The sequence below is a fragment of the Emys orbicularis genome, chromosome 7, assembly GCF_028017835.1.
Source record: "Emys orbicularis isolate rEmyOrb1 chromosome 7, rEmyOrb1.hap1, whole genome shotgun sequence".
NCBI lineage: Eukaryota > Metazoa > Chordata > Testudines > Emydidae > Emys > Emys orbicularis.
The window spans coordinates 79,561,199-79,585,610 of record NC_088689.1 but is presented as its reverse complement, the minus strand read 5'-3'; the positions used below and the strand labels follow the sequence as shown (position 1 = coordinate 79,585,610).

The following is a 24,412-nucleotide window of genomic DNA, read 5'->3' as shown; positions in this document are numbered from 1 at the left end:
TAATAATGATTTGTTACAATTATTGGGAATGGACAGAAGTAAAAATTTTAAGGAGAGTATATGTAGACTTGTTTTATATTCCACTATTGGTATGATGGCTATATTCAGTGACAGGTAAAGATCCCGGAGTTTCCATTCCGTGTATCTTGCCAAAACTAAATTTTAGCTATTTTGGTTTCCATGCTCTAAATTTTCAAATTTTTAATATTGTTTTGAACATTAATTTATTTAGTGTTATTTAATATCTGTCCTTCAATAGAATGGTTTTAATTATATAATAAATACTTATTAATGGATGAAATTCCAATTTAAATTATTAGTTTATTTAATTACTGGATGTGGATGCGGACTGGCCGCGTATAATAACCAGGAAAGGGCAGGTAGTCACGCCTGTACATAAATAGGGGGTGGGGTTCTGGAGGGCAGTTAGGAGCAGGGGTCCCAGGAGGGGTAGTCAGGGGACAAGGAGCGGGGGGGCTGTCAGGGGGCAGGGGTGGGGAGAGGGATCAGAGCAGTCAGGGGACAGGGAGCAGAGGGGTTTAGATGGGTCGGGAGTTCTGGGGGGGGCTGTCAGGGGGTGGGGAGTGGTTGGATGGGGCGTGGGAGTCCCGGGGGTCTGTCTGGGGGTGGGGATAAGGGTTGGGGCAGTCAGGGGACAGGTAGGGGTTAGGGTCCTAGGGGGCCAGTTAGGATGGGGGGAGGGTCTCAGGAGGGGGCAGTCAGGGAACAAGGAGCAGGGAGGCTTAGGTAGGGGGTGGAGTCCTGGGGGGCAGTTAGGGGCAGGGGTCCCAGGAGGGGGCAGTCAGGGGACAAGGAGCAGGGGGAGGGTTGGGGGTCCTGAGGGGGGCGGGAAGTGGGAGGGAGTGGAAGGGGCAGGGGCGGGGCTAGGGCAGGACTGGGGCGGGGCTCCTCCCGTCCTCTTTTTTGCTTGCTGAAATATGGTAACCCTAGTCAGAGTCCAACGGGTCCAGAACGATCTGTAGACTGTCCCCTGCTCCAGCCCCTCCCTCACAGTGCCATGTGCTCAGCCAGAATGGCTCGTGCACAGGACACTGGACTTCCTCCCCCTAAGGCAGGGGTTCTCAAACTGGGGGTCGGGACCCCTCAGGGGGTCGCGAGGTCATTACATGGGGGGGTCGCGAGCTGTCAACCTCCACCCCAAACCCCGCTTCCCTCCAGCATTTATAATGGTGTTAAATATATAAAAAAGTGTTTATAATTTATAAGTGGGGGTCGCATTCAGAGGCTTGTGATGTGAAAGGGGTCGCCAGTAAAAAAGTTTGAGACCCACTGCTCTAAGGGGCTCCAGGGCACAGCTGACACCTTACCAGGAGGAGAAGCACTGGCGCGTGCTGATGACCCATTGCTCCTTCACCAGGGATCCTCCGCAGAAATGCACTCCTTTCCTGCGGGGCAGAAAGCACTTAGCACATGGGAGAGGCAGGGTCCAGGCGGCGGCCCGCCTGCCTCACAGGGCCTGGCAATCTAGTTAGCACCAGCTGGCAGCAGTAACAAAGAGAAGGTGAAAGGGTGACTCGATCAATGTGCAGACTATCGGCACAGGAACTGAAGCTTTCATCCTGGTCTCTTCAGGCTGGCAGAGGAAGGGACTATGGCACTGTCCATAGGCGGGATGTTGAAGCTAGACACATTCATCCTGGAAATCAGGCTTACATTTTTACTGGTGATAATAATTAACCACTGGAACAATTTACCCAGGGTCCTTGTGGATTCTCCACTACTGACAATTTTTAACTCATGAACCTCCGGATCTCCATGCCTCACTGAGCACTGGGTGCGCTAGACCTCCAACAGATCAGATATGGGACAGTGAGGCCCATGGGGAGTCTCTGCCTCTGTGACATTGGCCACAGTGAGAGAGAGGTAACTGGTCTGCATGGCACTTCGGCCCACTGTGAGATCGTACCGTGGGGCTCAGCTCCGTGCAGCTCATCCTGTCCCCTCTCTCCTCTGTGGGGAACCCATGGCAGGAGGTGTGACCACCACTGGTTGTTCTGCAAGTGCCAGTCCCCAGGCCCCCGCTATTGCAGCTATCGAGTGCCTGCGGGGTCTGGATGCTGGGGAACTGCAGTGTGCATTGTTAGGCCCGGGAGCAGGCACCAACGTTGGTGGCTTGCTGACCCCCAGCCTATGCCTGGTGAGCCATGGGGGGGAGGCTGCTCAGAGTAGGCTGGGGCTATTAAAGGCAATGCCAGCTAGCCAGGCTCTAGCTGCTCTGGAAGATGCACACATTGCTGCTTCGCACATATTAAACTCTTGCCCCACTGAATGGAGTTCAAATAGCTCCCGGCTGAGTCTCCACTTCGAGTCAGCAGAGCATTGGTCAGGCACCAATGGCACATGGCTGCTGCAGCTGCTTCCCCATGACCCAGCAGGGTTCCACACTCCAGATCTCCTGCCCCAGCCCCACCCTGGCTGGGCTCCCAATCCCTGGGGACACTGCTCACCGGTTGCGGATGCTGACAGTCCAGGGTGAGTTCCCGGGGCGACCCCCGACGATACGGCCCTTCAGCTGGAGGCGCTCGTCCCTCTTGCCGCACTCGGCAAAGACCACGTTATCTGCAGGCACGGGGAGGATGAGGGCAGCACTCGGGAGCCGGGGCCAGCAGCAGGCTCAGCAGGAGCTCCCCAAAGACTCCCCAGCCAGATCCAGATGCCCATTGTGCACCTGGTGATCTGGATTGTGCCCCAGTCCTGAGGCGGAGGTGGGGTCACCTGGGGGCTCTGTGGCCTCTGCTCCTGAGCATTCCCCCAGGCTGAGCTGCCTCCACCTGCCCCAGTCCTGAGATGGAGGTGGGGTCAACTAGGGGCTCTGTGGCCTCTGCTCCTGAGCACTCCCCCCAGGCTAAGCTGCCCCCAACTGGTCCCAGCACCCAGACTCTGGCCACAGCTGGCGGGCTTTACCTGCAGTCTCCAGGATGGATGGCGTCTTGTCACCTGCTGGGGAAACAAACCAGAGGTGGTGAAGGTCAGTTGCCCCAAGACGTGGGTCAGAGTAGGTGAGCCGAGCATGGATGGTCCAGGCCTGGGGAATGGCCAAAGCACAGCCTGGGGTTGTGCTGGACAATGGCACAGTCCTGGGGCTTCATTCCCTCAGCCCTCAACCCAGCTCCCCACCCCCACTTTACAGAGACCAAGTGCCTTTTACTGCTGATTAAATCTTTTGAAAATGCCTCCGGGTTTCCAGAGCAGCGGACACCAAGGAGCCGCCATTCTGGGGTGTGCCCAGCAGCACCACACTGGTACTGAACCAGCCCATAATTGCATCATTGGAATGGGGTGATTGAGTCCTTACTCGCACCTCTTCATCCCCTCCTCCAGCGCACACACCCCCCCGAGCACCTTCTGTCCCTGGCCTGTCCGCGGCCCCAGAGCACCACCTGCCTGACACAGGTACGGCTCGGTACCTGGAACTCACAAGGCAGTTTAAGGGAGCAAGGTTGGGGCGACTAATTCGCCCATCTCTCTACCTAGGCCAGAGCCCAGGTCTGCCCTGAGTAGGCTCAGATCCATGTGCCGAACACCGGGTGGCCAGGGCTGGCTCTGCTGTGGAGACGGCCCCTGGAGGGGACAGCCCAGCCTGTGGGCTTGGAGAGGTGGCCGTGGCAGTGGCCCTGCCACTCACCAGTGTGGTGCACAGGGTCAACAGGAGGCTGGGCCACGGGCCAGCTCGGCAGAGGGAAGCCAGGCCACGAGCTCACTGCATTTTCTCAACTCAGCAGCATGACGCCAGTCCTCAGAGACAGGACCGGCTCCAGGGTTTTTGCCGCCCCAAGCGGCGGGGAAAAAAAAAGCCGCGATCGCGATCAGCGGCAGCTCCACCGCGCCGCTTTCTTCTTCGGCGGCAATTTGGTGGCAGGTCCTTCCCTCCGAGAGGGACAGGGACCCTCCGCCGAATTGCCGCCGAAGAGCCCGACGTGCTGCCCCTTCCCCTTGGCCGCCCCAAGCACCTGCTTGCTCAGCTGGTGCCTGGAGCCGGCCCTGCCCAGAGAACATGGCGTGGGGCAGCGGCCATGAGACTGAGCCGTCTCCTCTGCATGCCAGGCACCCACCGCAGGACTTGATGGCGCAGTAATCAAACTGGGTGCTGGGGTCCATGGTGTAGCACCAGGGCCCGTGGCTGTCATTGTCGGGGTTGCGGCAATAATTCTCCTCGAGGTGCATGGCGGGGAACATGGCAGGAGAGATCCTGGGGGAAGGTGGGGGAATCAGCCCTGTGTCCCTCAACCACGACCCCTCCCCCATCTGCTGCGCCTCAGCCCCCCCAACCCTCAGACCCCTCCAGCCACTCTCTTGCTCCTCAGCCCTCAGATACCCAGACCCCTCAGCCACCCTCCTGCCCCTTCCCCCCAGCCCCCTGCCCCTCAGCCATTCTCCTGCCCATCGTCCCTCTGTCACCCCTTGCCCCCCAGCCACACTCCTGCCCTGTCCCTCAAACTCCCACACCTCAGCTACCCTCCTGCCTCTGCCCCTCAGCTCCTCACCCCTCACCCCTCTCCCCTGCCGCCTCCTCAACCCCCCCTGCTACCCTGGTTTCCCTCAAGCCCCCCAACCCTTCAACCTTCGCACACCTCTCATCCCTCATCCCAACACTCCCCACAACCCTCCCCCCGAGGCGGTGCCATTCCCACTGCCCCTGGCCCTGCTGCTCGCCTTGACCCGGGCTCCATGGCAGGGTCACACGCCTAGGTTCCTGGGCCCAGTGCAGGGACCTCCCCGTCAGGGACCTCTCCCAGTGGCTGTGGGGGACATTGATGGAGGAAGGGAGACCCTCGCACTCACTGGGGTGTGTGGGGCGATACTGCTGACCACTTCTGGCAAGTGATGCCCTTCCGGGTCTTGCTGATCTTGCCCCTGTACAGCTCACCATTTCCATGGTAACAGTCTGGGGTGAGGAAATGGAAATGACAGCTATTACCGGATGTGCTCGGCTCCCCCGCCCAAAACTCCCTGGCCCCAGTCCCCACCATGACACCACTCAGGGATCATCCTGATACTGCCAGCCTAGTGCTCCCTCCCCTGCTCTGCACCCAGACCCCAGAGACTGCCCAGGAGGTAACACACACACTGTGTTCTGTTATTGTAGGGTTGCTCCTGGGCAATGGGCTGTCCACACTAGTTTGTTATTGTAGGGTCCTTCCGTGGCACTGGGCTGTGTGCACTGGTTTGTTATTGTAGGGTCGCTACTGGGCACTGGGCTGTGTGCACTGATCATAGAATCATAGAAGATTCTGTAAGTTGTCTGAAGAAAGCCTCGTCTACCTCATCCTCCTGGTCTGGTGGTCTATAGCAGATGCCCACCACGACATCACCCTTGTTGCTCTCACCTCTAAACTTAACCGAAAGAATCTCAACAGGCTTTTCTCCAGTTCATACTGGAGCTCCGAGTAATCATACTACTCTCTTACATATAGTGCAACTCCTCTACCTTTTCTCCCCCCGTGTGTCCTTGCTGAACAGTTTATACCCATCCATGACAGTGCTCCAATCACATCATAGCATTAGTAGGTGCATTGCCAGCAGATGGAGGAAAGTGATTATTCTCCTCTATTCTGCACTGGTGAGGCCACATCTAGAGTATTGCATCCAGTTTTGGGCCCCTCACTACAGAAAAGCTGTGGATAAATTGGAGAGAGTCCAGCAGAGAGCAACAAAAATGATTAGGGGGCTGCGGCACATGACTTACGAGGAGAGGCTGAGGGAACTGGGCTTATTTAGTCTGTAGAAGAGAAGAGTGAGGGGGGATTTGATCGGAGCCTTCAACTGAAGAGGGGTTCCAAAGAGGATGGAGCTCGGTTGTCCTCAGTGGTGGAAGATGACAGAACAAGGAGCAATGGTCTCAAGTTGCAGTGGGGGAGGTCTAGGTTGGATATTAGGAAAGACTGTTTCACTAGGAAGGTGGTGAAGCACTGGATTGGATTACCTAGGAAGGTGGTGGAATGTCTATCCTTAGAGGTTTTTAAGGCCCGGCTTGACAAAGCCCTGGCTGGGATGATTTAGTTGGTGTTGGTCCTGCTTTGAGCAGGGGTTGGACTAGATGACCTCCTGAGGTCTCTTCCAAGCCTAATCTATGTTTCTATGATAGTTCCCTGACTGTGCCAGGACTTCCAATTCTTCCTGCTTGTTCCCCAGGCTTTTTGCATTCAGGCACCTAAGATAACTAGATGATTTCTTATTGTAGGGTCGCTCCTGGGCACTGGGCTGTGGGCACTAGTTATTGTAGGGTTGCTCTGGGGCACTGCGCTGTGAGAATTGGTTTGTTATTGAAGAGTCGCAGGGCAGCCCAGTGTCTCCTCCCCGCCAGGGCAGTCCTCACCCTCCACCTCCACCTCGTCAGTGCAGCGTTTGATCTGGAAGCAGAAGGCGACGCGCATGCTGGGCAGACTGGTGAAGCACCAGGGGGCCTCTGAGCCATCAGGGTTCCGGCAGTAATTCTCCCGCAGGTCCCTGGCAGACACACCAGCTCAGCTTGGGAATGTCCCAGCCAATGATACAGCGTCCAGCAGCTGCCAGCCCCCAACATGGGAGCCACGCCCAGCCGTGGAGGTGTTCCTGTGGGTAGTGGGCTGGAATTTCCAAGGATCTGGATGCCCAGATCGCCCCCCACAGACACGCCAGGAGCACCTCCACCCGAGCTGTGGCATCAGGTATGGGCATTCGCTGGCAGGCCCCCTGCAAGTTTGGCGCCACCCCATCTGGGCCAGGGCCACACCTGTGCTGGAGTCTCAGGCCCTGCAGCCCGAGAACCAGCGATCCCGCCTTGGCCTCATACCACACTCCCAGCACTGGCTGGGTCCTCAGGCTGGCTCCCACTCTGTGATGCCCAGCTGCAGAGCCAGCCCCTCCTGCCCAGCTCTGGCTGGGGCAATGCTGCAGCCGCCAGACCGATGGCTACATGGCCACAGAAGGAGCCTGCAGCACCCAGGACCTGAGCCAGGAAGTCTGGACCCAGCCATCTCAAGCGAGCAGCACAGATATTCATGCGGTCCAGGACCCTGGGTGTTTATTCAGGCAGCTAGCGCAGTGTGCACTGGTGCCGGGCCTCATCTTGGGGGGAACAGGTAACCCCCCCCAGGTACCTCTCCAGGAACCCCCTGGCAACCCTTCCCCCCCAGCTAGGCCCCCCCAGAGACCCCTTCTCCAGCTAGCTCCCCCCTCATAGGGATCCCAGGGACCCCTCCCCCAGCTAGCTCCCCCCTCCAGTTACCCCAGCGACCCTGCCCAACTAGCTTCCCCCAGGGACCCCCAGCAACCCCCTCCTCCAGATAGTTCCCCCAGGACCCCAGTTACCTGTCCCCCAGCTACCCATCCCCCAGCTAGCCCCCAGGGACCATCCAGCAATCTCTACACAGATGCGCACTGAATTCTTCCGGTGCACAAGGACGCCCCCCGCCCTGAACTTCCAGCATATAGACCTCTAGGAGCTCCTCCCTCCCCCACCCAAGTGTTCCATCGCCTACTTGCACTCGTATGCCTCGGGCCGGAAATGGTGCCGGTGGGGGGTCTGGGCGTCCCAGCGCTGGCAGGGGATTCCTGATGTGGTGACGTTCACCTTGCCCTGGTAGCCTTCGCCTTTGTGCTTGAAGCAGCTGGTGGTGGTGTCTGCGAGGCGTGGGTGTTTCTCTGCTTCCGTGGATGTGGGCAGCAGGAAAGGCCAAGCGTCACTGGGGGCTGGCTTGGGAGCACCAGGGAGCAGGGAGGAGTGGTGTATGTTGTGGGAGCTGGGACACCTTCCACCCTAGCACCAGCCCGCTGACCAGGGGACTGGTCACGCTGCAGACTCTTCGCTGGCAGGGCCCTGCCATGCACTCAGGACTGTGAGCCAGAGGTTGGACCTCATGGGCTCTATGAAATACCCCTAAGGGCATGGAGCATGTTCCTGAGTGCCAGTGGGTGGGCGCTGTGCGAGGGGTTGGGGTACTACTCATCCCCTGCACTGGAGCAGAGCAGAGAGCAGTGCTGGGCAGTGGCAGTAGGGGGGTGTTGGCAGGGAAAGGTCTGTCATGGCTACATGTCTTGACTCCGCTGAGGCATGGGAGCAGCAAACCGACCACTGCAGCACTGGTTGGCCCTGCTAGGTGGCTAGACCTCACACCATCAGGGGCCAGAGCTGGATTGGGCACGTCAGTGAGGTTAACAATGATACGGACATAGCAGTGTGGGCAACACATCCCAGTCACGCCCATTGGCACCCACAGCACAGCACTTACTGCATTTGCGGAGGTGGCAGTACTCCCGCTCCCGGGCAGGATCTGTGGTGTAGCACCAGGGGCCCATGGAGTTGTCAGGGTTGCGGCAGTAATTGTCATCCAGATCCTTCTCAGGGTATCTGGATGGGATAGGGAGAAGGCGGGGGGAGAGAGGTGAGGGAAACCTTGATATTTACAAAGCCACATTCTGATCCTTTCCTGGTCCAAGAGCCTCTGGGATGTGCTCTTCCCCTGCTCGGACCCCCAGGAAGTGGGTTTGCAGCGCAGCCCCAGCCTGACCCTCGGCAGTGACCAGCCCTGTTTGGGGGAACATGGCCAGGATCCATGTTACCCACAGAATCTCGGTGCTGGGCCTTGCCTGTACATGGTGGTGGGTCTGGGCAGTGCCAAGAATGCTCCTCTGCAGGTTGCACTGCCAGCCTGGGGGCTCAGCACTGGCAGCTGAGAGGGTCTCTGCTAATGCCCATCCCAGAGTGCCATGTCCCCCGGCTGGTCTGCATTCACTGCAGTGCCTCCGTAGCGCTGGGGGCTCAGGCTTCCCAGCCCCTAGGAATCCATGGGCCGTAACATGTGACCCCGGGGAACTCTCTGCTCTGGACAGAGTGCTGAGATGCCCCGCCACCACCCAGACCTGCTCCCTCCTGAGCCCGCCCCGCGAAGGCCAGACTGTTCCCATCCCACGCTGAGACCATCCCGCGGGGGATGAGTAATCCCTGCCCCAAGCAGGGAGGGCTGGTACTTGTGGGGATGGTATGGGTGCTTGTGGGGGTGCTGCAGGTCCCAGCGCTGGCACTCCCGCCCTGACTCCGTGTGGTCCACCAGGCCCCGGTAATCTTCCCCGTTGCACAACACGCACACGTCTGCAAGAGAGAATCATGCTTCAGGCATGGAGCGAGGCAGGACATGCGCAGGCTGGCAGCTCTGAGGGCCTTTGCCAGCTATGCAGATGGACATCGCTGGCACTGAACCCAGAGAATCCATTGCATCCCCAATCCTCCCAGCTCTGCCCCCAGGAGAGCCCCCCACATCACAGACCATCACCCAGCAGACTAGTGCCAGGCAAGGATTTGTGGGTAGAACCCTGGATCCACCACATCTGTGCATGGCGGTGCGCAGGGGTGATAGGGCATGTGTTGCCTGAATGCTGGTGCACAGGCAACAGCTGTCATGTGGGGAGGGAGGGGGCATCCAGCCATCACACGGAGCGGGTGAGATGTCCGGCCGTTGCACGTGGGAGATAGCTACTCCATAGATGCCGAGTCCATGGGTGCTCTGGAGTTGGAGCATGAATGGAAAAAAAAATAGTGGGTGCTCAGCACCGACCGGCCACAGCTGTTCCCCGCCCCTGCTCATCAGGTGATGGGGGAACACCACTGCCCAACAGCTGATGGGGGTGGTGCCACTGTCAAACAGCTGTTTGGCGGTTGGGGGGACTTGGGGAGGGTGGAGAGTGGTGGGTGTGTGGGAGCCTCGGGGAGGGGGGCAGAGTGGAGGCGGGAAGAGACGGAGCAAAGACGGGGCCTTGGGGGAAGTGGCTGAGCGGGGTTGGGGCCTCAGGTGAAGTGGGGGTTGAGCACCTCCTGGGAAAAGGAAAAGTCGGCACCTGTGCTTGGGGGAAGGCGGTTTACTCACCATCTTCACACTTCTTGATACCACAGCTCTGGTGCCGGACGGCTGGGTCCATGGTGTAGCACCAGGGACCCCGCTCATCTCTGTCTGGGTTCCGGCAGTAGTTCTCCTCAAGGCCGTTCCGCAGAGAGGGAGAAAACCTGCTGGGACACAGAGCGCGCAGGGGGCTGGGATGGTTTCAGTGACTGGGGCCCAGGGGGCACAGCCCAAAGGGGGGGCTCTCAGCCCTCAGGCCAGGGCTACATGACAAAGTAGGTCAATGCAAGTGGCCTGGCAGAGACTTAGGATATGTCTACACTACAGCCAGATTGACGCTCTGACGATCAATGCACCGGGGTCGATTTAGCAGGTCTAGTGAAGACCCACCAAATCGACCGCAGATCGCTCTCTGGTCGACCCCCATATTCAAGCCCGAACGAAAAGAGTAAGGTAAGTCAAGGGGAGAGTGTCTCCCATCAACCCAGTGCAGTGTAGACACCACAGTAAATTCACCTAAGTTACGTCGACTCCTAACTACGTCGACTAACTTACACCAGAGTGGTGTGGATTCTTCCAACCTGAACCCCATCAGATTTCTTTTGGCCCAATCCTCCAATTTGTCTAGATCACTCTGGATCCTGTCCATACCCTCCAGCATATCTACCGCTCCCCGCAGCTTAGTGTCATCTCCAAACTTGCTGAGGGTGCAATCCATACCATCATCCGGATCATTAATAAAGCTGTTGAAGAAAATCGGCCCCAGGACCAAACCCTGTGGTACACCGCTTGATACCGGCTGCCAACTAGACATCGAACTGTTGATCACTACCCATTGACTCCGACAATCTAGCCAGCTTTCTAGCACCTTATAGTCCATTCATCCAATCCATACTTTTTTAACCTGCTATGGGAGACCATATCAAAAGCGATGCTAAAGTCAAGCTATATCAGGTCTACTGCTTTCCCCTTGTCCACCTAACCAGTTAGCTCATCATAGAAGGCAACCAGATTGGTCAGGCATAACTTGCCCTTGGTGAATCCATGTTGACTGTTCCTGATCATCTTCATCTCCTTGAAGTGCTTCAAAATCCCGAGCCTCTTTTTGCCAGAAACTGGTTGTGACGGGTTCGGTCACAGAGATCCCCTTGGGATTGTCATCTGATACGCTGAAATTACCTTGGAGCCTGTTTTTCCTGCCAGCTTGGGACTTCCAGAACCCTGCCTTGTTGAACCAGACACACTAGCCTGCTGCAACACAGACCCAGGGTCCTGGCCATGCCCCCAAAGCTGCATGGTTTAAGTGAAAACAGCTCTGCTGGTTACCTGACACCAGCTCCCAGACACCCAGCTTTCAACAGGATCCAAACCCCAAATTAATCCGTTTTACTCTGTATAAAGCTTTGGAAGTGCAGAGTGGGACATGAAAGAAGATATTTATATGAAAAACATAGAGGCCTTAAAGTATCACATTTTTTGCTGCAGCACCTAGTGAGAGTGTCTAGAGAATGGGGCCCTATGAAAAAAGCAATATTGCACTTCTTGAAGAATATTTGGAAAGGTGAAATACTTTAATTCTGGAATTAAAGTAATTCTGGTGTCCAGTGCATGGTAGTCACTGGCTCATCCAGTGAGTCTACTTTGCCATCACACACATGAAGAAGAGGCACGGGAGAGTTAAGGAGAGGCTGTCTGCAGAGAGGAAGCCAGTTTGTAGCCTGTGGGACAGAGGGATGTACGGGGAAGGCTCTGGACTAACCCTAACCCATTGTTTTCCCCTCTCATAAAGTTCTATTTTTGGAGAATACTTCACGGCACATAGTGCAGCGTGCAGAGCAGCACTCAAAGCACACAGTGCTTGGAAATGTACAGCAAACAGCATAGAATTCATAGCTGTGACGTTATGAGTGTAATATAATATTTCACGGGAAGGTGACAGGACCAGAAAGAGTTAGTTAACTCACAGACTGACCTCACCCATATCCGAATTTTAGAAACTGGTTAGGAAGATATGTAAATGAATAGAGCCTTGAAATGCAAGTCTGCATTGTTAGAGGTAGACGGGTAGGTGTTTGCTCAGGTCTTGTGACGTAAGCAAAGAAGTCTTGTCTATTGCTATAGCTTTGATTCAAAGATCAAAAAGGGAATATTAACATTTAGGAAGATACTTGAGTGAAATAGTATTAGTGTCTATATGTCTCTTTGAAGGTTGTGGTAATCTGTATCTGAACTTTTTAATGGATAAATTACCCTGTGCTAATTGCCAGGATGTTTGGAAGAAGGAGCGTTAAGCCTATTGTTTTCTCAGGCCAAAAGGCTGCTGGAAATGTATAAGAACCCTGGGACACGATCCTTCTGCATCTCAGATCTGCTTTGGGTTTCAAGAGGAGGAAACCTTAAACCACAAGGGATTGAGATCCCCAGTCACTGACTGGCGTCACCCTGAATATGGATATTGGACTATAATCTATGAATTATTTCTAAAAGGACTTTTGGCAAATACGAGCTCATCTCTGCTATGTATCTGAACCTCAAGAATTGAATTCAAGTCTGTATGTATATTGATCTTTTAACCAACACTCTCTTTTCTTTTTTAATAAATTTTATTTTAGTTAATAAGAATTGATTATAAGCGTGGATTTTGGGTAAGAATTAAGTTATAATTAGACCTGGGTATGTGGCTGATCCTTTGGGGTTGGAAGAACCTTTTCTGTTATATGATGAGATAAGATTTTCTGTAATCATCATATCTGACATGTGTGTCTGGACGGAGGCTGGGTACTTTAAGGGAACTGTGTTGTTTGAATTTCTAACTAACCAGTGAGGTACTAACCAGTGAGGTACTAGCTGTTCTGTGCTGGCTTGGTAAATCTAAGTATTGGAATATCCACCAGCGTTTGGGGTTTGTCTGCCCCGTTTTGTTTGCAGTTCACTCTAATTGACTGACCTCAGCTGGCTCCCACGGGCAGCACCGTCACAATAGCGTCAACACACCCAATCATATTTATAAATGTGCAGCAAGCACTGCACAGTTCTCAGCAGCACAAGGCCCAGAGAACAGTCAACTGCACAGTTCCATGGCTCTTATGTCTGACTGTTCAAAGTCAGCAGACTCCACCTCTGCCCTCCACCTGAGTGTCAGCTTTTCCCCCTTTGCCTCAAGATACTACTCAGCTATAACCATGGGGATCATTTTCTTACTGAGAGCCAATCTGGTGAGTAAACACCATTTCAGTCTACCAAGAGTACATTCCACTGTTGTTCTGCACCTGTAGAGCTGGTGGTTGACTCTTTCCTTGGTGCTGTCTTGGTGGCCAGTGTACGGCTTCATGAACCAGGGCAGTAGGCTGGTTCCCCCGAATCACTATTGGCATTTTAATAGTGACAATAATGGTAATATCCAGGTCAGGAAAAAAATGTCCCTGCTTGCAGCTTTCTGAACAGTCCTGAGTTCTTAAGGATGCAAGTGTCAGGCACCTTCCTCGACCAGCACACACTGATATCGGTGAGGTGTTGTGGTGAGCCACCAATATTTGCATAACCATAGAAAAGCAGCCCTTTCTGTTGCCTCACTGCAGATAAGGAACAGACACCTGCAAATCCATCCAGTCACAGTCCTACAGAGCAGGAGGTGATTAATAGCCCTACACACTTGCATGACAACGGCCCCACTGTGCATTTTCAGATTCAAAATGATTTTTCAATGATTGGTAGCAATCCAGCATTGCAAACTTCCAGAGTGCAATTGCCACTCATTGCTACATGGTCAGTGAAGCTTTCATTCTGGTGTCCCTGTGCGGAAGAGCTGGGGTGAGCTCAGCAGACAGAACCAGGAATGTGGCCTTGGGCATCCAAACGTTTTGCAGCTACTGCTCATCTTTCCAAACCTGCATGACGGTGCAATCCCAGCAATCAGTGCTCATTCTCAGGCCCCGAATCAGCGCTCCACCATCTGTTGCTGCTCCGTGGATGCCACCAATAACCCTAAGGTGCTTTTTGCTATGTCCCTTAGCAAACTGTCTTCGGAGAAATGGTCACGTCCCCCGTTGTTGCCGTTCTTCCTGTAGCCCTGCAAATCCTGGAGCATGGTGCATCCTGTATTTGCCACATTCATGAGATCAGTGCATACTTCTGTGGGCTCCATGCTTCTGTCAGATATGGCAAAGACTGGGAAGTGCCATGTGGGTTTGTGGGATTTTTTAAAATAGTAGGAAAATTATGGGATATGGATGACATTATGGGCGGGAGAAAGTTGCATGCTGGGAATGTGACCCCTAGATTCCAGAGATTCCTGGTGATTTATATCCCAAAACACATTGCAAAAATTTCCCAGAAGGCATTGCGCTGGGATGCCTACCTGTGCGGCACTGGCACAGCCCTCCTGGTGAGCATGTGCAGTGCTGATGCACACTGCCGAGCATGAATGTGCCTGCGTGATATACAACCATTGGCAGCTGTACGCTGATGTAACTTGTGTCAACCACATTGTAGTGCAACCATAGAGCCAGTAAACCCACATGCCAAGTGTGACGCATGATGGGAAATGATTAAGCATCCTGTAGGATGTCATTCACACAAATTCAACCCTTAAAGACATATGGGAAGATAATGTTTGTGTTTTTGTGTATTTACATATATATTGATGGTGATCAACAATGTGATCAAACAGTCGCTGTCTATGCCATATTCTATTAATTCAGAGATCAAAGGGACATAAATGAACTGTAAACCTAGGATATCGCTGTATTCATCTTTCTTTGAAATGTATAGCAAATCATCTGTGAATGGTGGAAAAGCAGGCAATTGCCTGATGTTGATCCATGTGGATAATTACCCCTGACACTTAGGAAATGAGGGTCTATTGTTCACTGAGGTACTCCGAGCTGTCAAAGAAGGCCTGATACTGTATAAAAAAATGGATTGGGTCCTGATCCTGTCATCTCAGATCTGCTTGCGGCTTCATGCAGGAGAAGCCTAAGCCTCAAGAACTGAGATCCCAGCTCTGACTGGACCGCTCTGAATACAAACATTCGACTATAACCTATAACATTGGACTATAACTATAACCTATTTCTAAAAGAACTATTTGCATCTACAAAGCTCACCATCTTGTACACGGATCTTTTAACCAATTCGCTCTCCCTTTTCTTTAATAAATTTTAGTCTAATTAATAAGAATTGGCTGTAAGCGTGTATTTGGGTAAGAGCTGGAATATTCATTAACCTGGGCGGTAATGCGTCCGATCCTTTGGGACTGGTAGAATCTTTTATTTTATATGATGTATAAGATTTTCAGTAATCTTCATCATATTTGACTTGGGTGACTAGGTGGAGGCCTGAGGCTGGAATACTTTAAGGGATCTGTGTAGTTGACGTCTGAGTAACCAGAGAGGTATAACAGAAGCTGTTTTGTGGTGGCTTGGTAAATTGGACTATTCACCAGCTTTGGGGAGTGCCAGCCCCATTCTTTGTAGTTCACCCTAATTGAGTTACCTCAGGCGGCTCCCCTGGGATTCCGGTCACAGTGGCATACTTATGCTCGTATATACATTACCACAGGTTAATTGGGTTTTTTGATCAGAACCACATGCTTGTCAAAAAGTAATTTGATATTGGAGAGTTTAAGGATTAAAAATCAGTTACAATGAGTGACCCACGCTCATATGAAGATCTTGACAGAAAAACCCTTGAAAAATTGTGCTTACAGAGGGGGTTGTTTAAAACAAAGGCTCCAGAGCAGGATCTGAAAAATCTGTTAATGGCCAGTGATAAGGAAGCAGACCCAGCAAAAATGCCTGCAATAAGACACCAGCAGCAGCTGGAACATGAACAAAAGCTAATAGATCTTCAATTGCAAAAGATAGCTGATATGGAAAAAGAAGCCCATTTAAAGCTTATGGAATTGCTGGCTGCTGAGGAGAAGCCTCACCAGATGCAACAGGAATGTGCCAGACTTCAGCTCCAAGTCTTGGAAGAGCAGAAAAGGCTACCACAACCTGGAGATCCATCCCCTTATGACAATAAAAACTGGGAAAGAATTTGTCCCATTTACAAAGATACTGAGGACATAGAGAAATTTCTATCTACCTTTGAGCATTTGTGTGAAATTCACAATAGCCCAGAGGTATTGTGCATGACTGTCCTGCTAACCAGATTGACTGGGAAAGCCAGGGAACTGTTCAATGAAATGGATACGGATGAAGCTTTGAATTATGTAAACTATAAAGACAGTGTGTTAAACGTTTTAAGGTTACCTCTGAAACTTGCAGGTTGAAATTTAGAAATTTTAAAATGTCTAATGGTATTTCTTATGTGGAATGTGCTCATAAACTGTTAAATTTAGTCAGGAAGTGGCTTACTAGTGAGAAAGCATGAAGTAATTGTGGTAGGGCACTGCTGGAGAAGCCCTTAAGCAGCTCCTGCTACTCCCTCCCCAATCAGGAAGAATGGATTGAGGCTGGGTGAACCGCCCTATGTTTGCCTGGTAACTGACCACACCTCATTAGCAGGCGCTATAAGGCTGGAAGGAAGTGAGGGAAATGGGGGTGGAGACTACGAGCAGGAGGTCAGGCTCAGAGGAAGTAGGCTCCTCCTATTCTGTTGCTGACCAGGCCTGCAGTAGGCCAAGCAGTTGTAAAGCCTGTATATAGTTGGAAACTGGTGGTGGGAAACTGATCACGAATAAAGACCATGGGTGTTGCTGCAGACTGAAGTGTCCCTGATTCACGGAGGAGAGGGGCCAAGGGGCTGAATCCAGAGGGGCTCTATGGGCACCCCGTTACAGTAATTTTGAACAATTAATGCAATTAATTACACTTGAACAAATGTTAAATTTGGTGCCAGATGAGGTCTGGGCTGCTATATGTGATAAAAAGCCCAGATCTGTTTGCATGCTGCTGAAATTGCAGATGAATTTCTGCAGAATCGAAGTCATGAAAGAAATAAGCCCCTGGGAAATAATAATCACTATTCACCCCAGTTTAAAATAAAGGGAGGGTTTCAGAGTAAACCTAACCCCAAATGGATAAAAGAGCTCATGGGAACCAAGAGTTCAAAACCTCTTACCCTAAAGGAAAGCCAGTTATCTGACACCAATGTGAAATGCCTGGGTACATAAAGCCAAATTGTCCAAAATTCCAAACCACCCCATGACCTGATACTCCTGTGAGTGCCAATGCCTTAACTGTGAGTGCAGATGCTAACCCTGTAAATGTTAACATTGTCTCCCTAGCCCCAAGAAGAATGTAGGGGAAGGACAGCGTCTTGTGAATTATGTCAGAAATGAGTCTTGGAGCAGTAGTGATAAATTTACTAGGAGCGCAAAGGTGAATAGTGTGGATTGTTAAGGAGTGTTATGTCTGAGAGGAGGACAAACTGACAGGCAAGAACATAACTGCTCTGGGTCTAGCTGAGTTTCCTGTAACTGTTCCTTTAGCTAAGATCCACCTGAAGTGGGGGATTTTAGTGGTGAACTGACAGTAGGCATTCAAGATAAACTTCCGGCAGACATTCTGACAGGGAATGACATTATGACTAAGTTTAATATGGTTAATGTCATAACAAGGTCTCAAGGGACGTATGATGCTGACGCCTCTAGCTTGCCTGATGACAATGAAAAGAGCTGTGAAAGGGAGGAAAATGCCTCCAGCCCTCTGACTATAGCCTCTAGCAGCCTCCATGCAGGGGGATCAGGTGAAAATCTTCCTGATGTGCCAGAGATGGTTCTGAATTTAAGTGAAACTCAGAAGGAATTTATTGCGGCCCAGCAGAGTGATGTTTCATTAGAACAGGCCAGGGCCAGTGCTCAGAGTAATGGCCCAACTGAAGAAGGAAGGGGAAGTTTTTTGGTAAGAGATGGAATATTGTTTAGGGAAGCCCCCGCAGGGAAGAGGTTATCCAGAGACCTGTATCAGCAAATAGTTGTTCCAGAGAAGTATGGGGAGAGCTGCTTCAATTAGCTCATGATGGGCCATTTGGAGGTCATTTAGGGCTCGAAAGAACATGTGACAGGTAGAAGCGGAACTTCTTTTGGCCGTTTAAGTATGACTCAGAAAAATTACTGCAGGAGCTGTGACTTAAGGGGTCTAGCAAGGTACCACTGCAGCCTTTACCCATTATATACTTTGCCAGAGTATCTGTGGACATTGTGGGACCTATATCCAGATGTTCCTCATGATCCAGGGGTCCCTGGATGGTTTAATCCTTCAGGGGCACGGGACTCTTGGTTCCAGCCAACCCCGAAGGGATTGTCATCCCAGGGGACTTGGCACCTAGGTAGTTCTCCATGAGCTGAATGGCCTCCATCATGGCATTAGGGTGATGCTGCAACACCCACTCTCTTCCCCCAGGGGGCAGGATCTGGACAAACTGTTCTAGTAGGACCCGTTCAGTGACCTGCACCCCCATCTTTGCTTCTGGTTTGAGCCATCTCCAGCATGAGTCACGCAGCTTCTGGGTGACCAGGTGGGGTTGGGCTCCCGGCGGGTACCACTCCTCTTGGAAGCATTGCCGGAACATTTTCTCTGAGATATCTAGGCCGTCGAGGATCACTGCCTTGATCTGGGCATAGTCCTGGGCAGCGGTGAGGTCTAAAGCACGGTATGCGGTCTGTGCTACTCTGGTTAAGTACAGGGCCAGCACTGCAGCCCATTGGTCTTGGGGCCACCGGGCTACCATGGCCGCCCACTCAAAAGTCTCTAAGAAAGTCTCAGGATCATTATCAGGTCCCATTGTGGCAAGCCGGCTAGAGGCGGGGTTAGGCAGCTCTGGTGGGCAGTGATGGCAAAATGGAGGCCACCTGTTCTTGCTGCTGCTGCTGCTGCTGGGCTGCCAACTCACGAATTAGCTGCTGCATGGCCATCTGCTGCAGGAGTTGCTCTTGATGATGGGTGCTTTTCACAGCCATCCATTTCAACAGCTGGTCCATCTCCATTCAAGAGCTTGGCCCGGGGCTTTTTCTCCCTTTCTCTCTGTGGCGCAGTAAGGAGCGGGGCAGACTGACCTGGTAATGATGTCTAGTTTTACTAGACTGTCTGCATTGGGGATGGGATAGCAGGGGATGACTTTTCTTGAGGGGAGATACCTGAGCCTGTAACCCAAGCCGGGAGGGGGGTTGGGCCAGGTGACACCTTTGCCCGGGAAACTGGACATAGGCTGGAGGAGGAGTCGGGGGGAGGGGGAGTGACTGCTGGAGGGGGTTCTTCAGACGGGCTGGCTGGGGAATCGGCGGGAACTCCAAGGTTGGGGGGTCTAAATGCCCTACCCCCCAGAAGGACATGACTAAGGGGTCCTGTTTATGCCTACAAGCTCTGGTTTGGACTGTGTTCCTGTCGTCTAATAAACCTTCTGTTCTGCTGTCTGGCTGATAGTCATGGTGAATCGCAGGAAGCTGGGGGTGCAGGGCCTTGTCTCCCCCAAACTCCATGACAACCTCTTTTTTGTTTGTTTTATTTTAACTCCCTTCAGCAGGGACTAGGGTTAGGATTAGGCCCGCATTCTCCATGTGTGATAGCGCCTTCAGTGACGGGCAGCCTAGTGGCTAGACTGTTGGTTAAGGGCTGGAGGGGGGAAACCTGCCATCCTTTCCCTCAGGTTTTGGCTCAGAGAGTCCTGGGACACTCACACCCCTAGACAGGGGAGATGGAACTTGCTCCCAGCTGTGGGGGTGGGAGAGGGCTCAGAACCTGTTGTCTGAGCTGCTCCCTATGTAAGTTCTTTAGTTTGGGGCGTGGCCTTGCTAGTCCAGTTTCACCACAGTTGGGGCTTGGCGGTTAGTTCCCCTTGGCAGGGGAAGACTTACTTGCTTCCAGTGGCTGCGTTGGCAGGCAAGTTGTGTCTGTGCCTTCAGGCAGACACACAGAGAGATCCTGCCTCTTCGCCAGTCAGCCACTGGCTGAGCGGGGCTCCCTTCTTTTCTCCCTCCTCCAGGCCTGGCATTGGCTGCAGGTATAACGAGGAGGGGCTTGCTGAACCCACAGGTTTTCTTTAACCCCTGCTATGCCTGGCAGCCATCTTCTTCATAATGATGAATAAGATTTTCATTAATTCTCATCATATTTGACTTGGATGACAGGGGGAGGCCTGAGGCTGGGTTACTTTAAGGGAATTGTGTTGTTGACTTCTGAGTAACCTGTGTGGTATAACAGAAGCTGTTTTGTGATGGCTTGGTAAATCTAAGTATTGGAATATCCACCAGCTCTGGGGATTGCCTGCCCCATTCTTTGCAGTTCACCCTAATTGAGTGACTTCCGCTGGCTTCCCTGGAATTCCGGTCACAGCAAGGGACTTCTGAGAGCCCCTGCTGCCTCCCCAGGTGCTCTGGCACAGCTGCGGGGTCTCTGTGCAGCACAGTAACCCAACTGGGAACCGAGCTTCAGAAAGCTGCACCCGCAGAGCTTATGCAGCCCCCTGCCATGAGAGTGATTCAAAGATTAGTAACTGAGTCACAGAGCTCAATCTCTTTAGTTTAACAATCTATAAGCACCAGTGGGGGAACAAACATTTGGTAACATAGGGCTCTTCAGTCTAGCAGAGAAAGGTCCAACACGGCCAATGCCTGGAGTGGAAGCTAGATTAATTCAGACTGGAAATCAGGTGTACATTTATAATGGTGAGACTAATTAGCCATTGGAACCATGTAACAACATAGGAATGGCCCTATTGGATCAGACCAAAGGTCCATCTAGCCCAGTATCCTGTCTTCCGACAGTGGCCAGTGCCAGGTGCCCCAGAGGGAATGACCAGAACAGGTAATCATCACGTGAGCCATGCCCTGTCACTCATTCCCAGCGGCTGGCAAACAGAGGCTAGGGACACCATTCCTGTCCATTCTGGCTAATGGCCATTGATGGACCTAGCCTCCATGAATTTATCTAGTTCTTTTTTCAACCCTGTTATGGTCTTGGCCTTCACAACATCCACTGGCAAGGAGTTCCACAGATTGACTGTGCGTTGTGTGAAGAAATACTTTCTTTTAGTTGATTTAAACCTGCTGCCTATCAATTTCATTTGGTGACCCCTGTTTCTTCTATGAGTAGTAGTAAACAACACTTCCTTATCTACTTTCTCTACACCAGTCATGATTTTATAGACCTCTATCATATCTCCCATTAGTCGTCTCTTTTCCAAGCTGAAAAGTCCCAGTCTTATTAATCTCTCCTCATATGGAAACCGTTCCATACCGCTAATCATTTTTGTTGCCCTTTTCTGAACCTTTTCCAATTCCAATACATCTTTTTTTTGAGATGTGGCAACCACATCTGCACACAGTATTCAAGATGTGGGCATACCATGGATCTAGCTATCCCTTTCTTAATTATTTCAGCATTCTGTTTGCTTTTTTGACTGCCGCTGCACATTGAGTGGATGTTTTCAGCGAACTGTCCACAATGATTCCAAGATCTCTTTCTTGAGTGGTAACAGCTAATTTAGACCCCCATCATTTTATATGTATAGTTGGGATTATGCTTTCCAATATGCATTACTTTGCATTTATCAACATTAAATTTCATCATGGTGGATTCTCCATCAGTGACGATTTTTAACTCAAGATAGGCTGCTTTTCTAAAAGCTCTGCTCCAGAAAGTGTTTTGGGGACATTCTCTGGCCTGTGTCCTACCGGGGGGTCAGACTAGATGATCACAATGGTCCCTTCTGACCTGGGAATCTCTGAACCTTCCACCCATTTTGGGAGGGCCCCAGCACATTTGAGAGGCCCCAGTGCCCTTTGTGTAGCACTAATGGCAGGCATTCCTATCTCTGTGAGAGGCTGTGATGCTGTGCGATTGACTATGACCATTTATATAATTGATATTGCCACTGTTAGACAATTACAACAAATATTGTACAACGTATGTCACGTAAGGTGTCAGTGGAAAAGTTATGATTTGCTAAGTATGATTGTCCTGTGGGTATGCATGCACAATTTGTGTATCTGAAGTTATGAATATTGGCTATTCATGCATGTGTGTTGTCCGGGTAACAGCCACCAGATAAAATTTAAACTGAGATCAGGCCTCTTTGTGCTGATGTCCCATCAAGGACACTTAGCTCTCACAATGGGCCATAGAAGAAACTTCTTCCGCCCTGATAGCGCTTCCTGCAGAGGGAGGCTTCAGCCAGAACATGGGCAATGGCTGCCCCTGTGGGTCATCCAGCATCTAAGGACATGGGATATGCTCATGTGACCCTGGACTCCATCTTGGGCCAGTAACTTTCCATGCACCTGGGCTGTGAGCTTTGTTTGAGACAGTAGATTTCTAGGCACATGGCAGAGGAGATAAAAGATCCCTGCGATATCTCCATTTGGCCCTCCATTTCCTGCCCTGATTCTCTGGACTGTGGATTTACAATTCAAAGGAGCATTTTGAATTATGGACTGAGGACCTTCCAATCTTTTGGAAGTTACCAGAGAGACTTTACAAGCCATCAGTCTGTTCCATCACTGCTAGAAACCTGATAAAAGGACTTTGCAATCACTTCTATGTATATGATCTGTTAAACATTATTAATTCTCTTCTTTTCTTTTATAATTAAACCTTTAGATTTGAGTTACTACAGGATTGGCACCAGCATGATTGCTGGGTAAAATCTGGGTTATATGTTGACCTGGCTGTGTGGTTGATCGCTTGGGATTAAAAGGACCCTTTGTTCGATGAAATTGGTTTTCAGTAACCACTCATCATAGAGTCCAGTGCCTGGGTGGTGAGCCAAGTGCAGTGATGCCTAAGAAGACTGCATCTTTCACTTCCTGTTTATCAGTGTGGTGAGACAGAAGTTACTTTGATTACTGGTTTGGTATATCTAATGAGAAAACAACCACCAATCTGGAGTGAGTCTGCCCTATTTCTCCACAGTCTGTCCTGAATTTGACATACTCAGCTGTGACCCACTGAGGCACATAGACAGAGGCGCCATTTACTCTAGACTCCCAGAGCTGTTAGCTCCTGCAATACCAGCCCAATGAGAAGAGGAGCATGCTGGGGGCAGGGCTGCGGGGAAGTTAGCCCCTGCTACCAGAGGCCCTGCTTCCCAGCCTGGCTGACTGGCCCGACCCCTGGGCTGACCCCAGCCACCCTCGGCTGCTGGCCGGCCTGAGCTGCCCTTGGATACTCCAGCCCCTGGTCACCAGCCCGAGCCCCAAGCTCCAAGCCGCTGACTGGAGCTGAGTCTCCGTCAGCTTCAGGGAAGAGGGGGAAGCATGGGCGAGGCCACAGCCTTGGTTAGGGGAGACTTAGCCTCCCCTGGCCTTCCATACTCATTGCCCATGCCAGTGGGCCCCCAGGTGGCACAGCCCCATCCATCATGGGAGAGCCCCACCAGCATGGGGTGGGCATCACCCTCACAGCACCTGTGATCATGGGGAAACTTCAGCCTCCACTGCTGGCAGTTCTTTCCCTTCTCCGTCGTGGACCGTATGCCCCGGTAGCTCCTCCCATCTGCCCTAATGCAATTCTGCATGTAATCTGTGGGTGAAAAGGGTGCCCCTGTGAGCCCAGGGATGGCTGCCTTGTGGAGAATGTTTGTGGGGAGAGCAGCCAGCGCTCAGCATGAGTGGCTCCTGCAGCTCTACAGCAGCTCCAGCCAGCAGTGCGGAGCAGGCAGCCATCACCCCCGTAGCAAGCGTGCTGGGGAGCTAGAGAGCTGGGGCAGAACTGGGCAGCTTCCCTGCAGTTGGGAGCCCAGGCCGGGGCGCTCTGAGCACAGAGCCAGACACCGGAGCACTGGTGGCTTGAGAAAGCTGGCTCCTGTGGAGTGCAGAGATGGCCAGTTTGGGGCTCCAGGAGGTCACTGCCCTAGGAGAGGCTGGCATGGGGTAGGCAGGGTGGCAGGAGTCAATGGCTATAAGGTTGGAGCCCAGCAGCCTGGCAGCTGTGAGCATGGCCGGGCGTGTTGTCATACAGCACAGACGGCCATGCCCTCTCCCAGGCCGTGCGAGCCGCCGAGTGCCTGCTCTGGAAACGCTGCTGCCCTCACTCTGCCCTCTCACCTGAGGCTCCCCTTCGCTCACTGCAAACCCTCTGCTGGGCTGGGAGCTGCCCTCAGCTGGGCTTACTCTGCAGCCGGACACACAGGCAACAGACGGGCACTGGTGTGTCAGCCTCCAGGGCAAAGCCAGCCCAGGGTTGGCTCATGGTAGAAAGCACCTGGTTGGCCAGAGCCAGCAGCGGGATCCTGGAGTTCGATTTGATCAGCCCGAGGTCAAACTGGGCGAAAACATTGCTGCCCCTGCCCTTGCTCTCTGCTGCCCCTGCCCTTCACCCCTTGCCCTTGTCCCCACCCCCCCTACAGCCCTGTCCCTTGGCCTCAGCCACCCTGCCTCCCCCTACACTTGTCCCCACCCCCTGCCTTACACACTTTTCCCGCCTGCCCTCACCCCCTGCCCTCATCCCCACCCCCCACCCTACACACCTTCCCGTCCTGCCTCATCCCCTGCCCTCATCCCCACCCCCCCCCACCTCTGCCCCTGCCACCCCCATCCCACTCCCCGCCCTACACCCTTGCCCCTCTGGCTCTCACCCCCTGCCCTCATCCCCACCCTACACCTCTGTCTCTGGACCCCTTGCCCTCATCCCCAC

General features: G+C 52.5%; 1 protein-coding gene across 1 annotated transcript in view; it reads right to left on the bottom strand.

The window, feature by feature from the left end:
* The window catches only part of MST1 (macrophage stimulating 1), a 41,985-nt gene that overhangs the window by 8,061 nt on the left and 9,512 nt on the right, over nucleotides 1-24,412 (bottom strand). The window contains exons 4-14 of the mRNA XM_065407754.1: nucleotides 23,185-23,299; nucleotides 9,864-10,000; nucleotides 8,971-9,091; nucleotides 8,232-8,350; nucleotides 7,482-7,647; nucleotides 6,338-6,468; nucleotides 4,804-4,906; nucleotides 4,074-4,210; nucleotides 2,926-2,961; nucleotides 2,469-2,580; nucleotides 1,329-1,406 (exon numbers count right to left, since the gene is read on the bottom strand). Coding sequence (XP_065263826.1) covers nucleotides 1,329-1,406; nucleotides 2,469-2,580; nucleotides 2,926-2,961; nucleotides 4,074-4,210; nucleotides 4,804-4,906; nucleotides 6,338-6,468; nucleotides 7,482-7,647; nucleotides 8,232-8,350; nucleotides 8,971-9,091; nucleotides 9,864-10,000; nucleotides 23,185-23,299 — 1,255 coding nt within the window. The remainder of the gene's footprint in view (nucleotides 1-1,328; nucleotides 1,407-2,468; nucleotides 2,581-2,925; nucleotides 2,962-4,073; nucleotides 4,211-4,803; nucleotides 4,907-6,337; nucleotides 6,469-7,481; nucleotides 7,648-8,231; nucleotides 8,351-8,970; nucleotides 9,092-9,863; nucleotides 10,001-23,184; nucleotides 23,300-24,412) is intronic.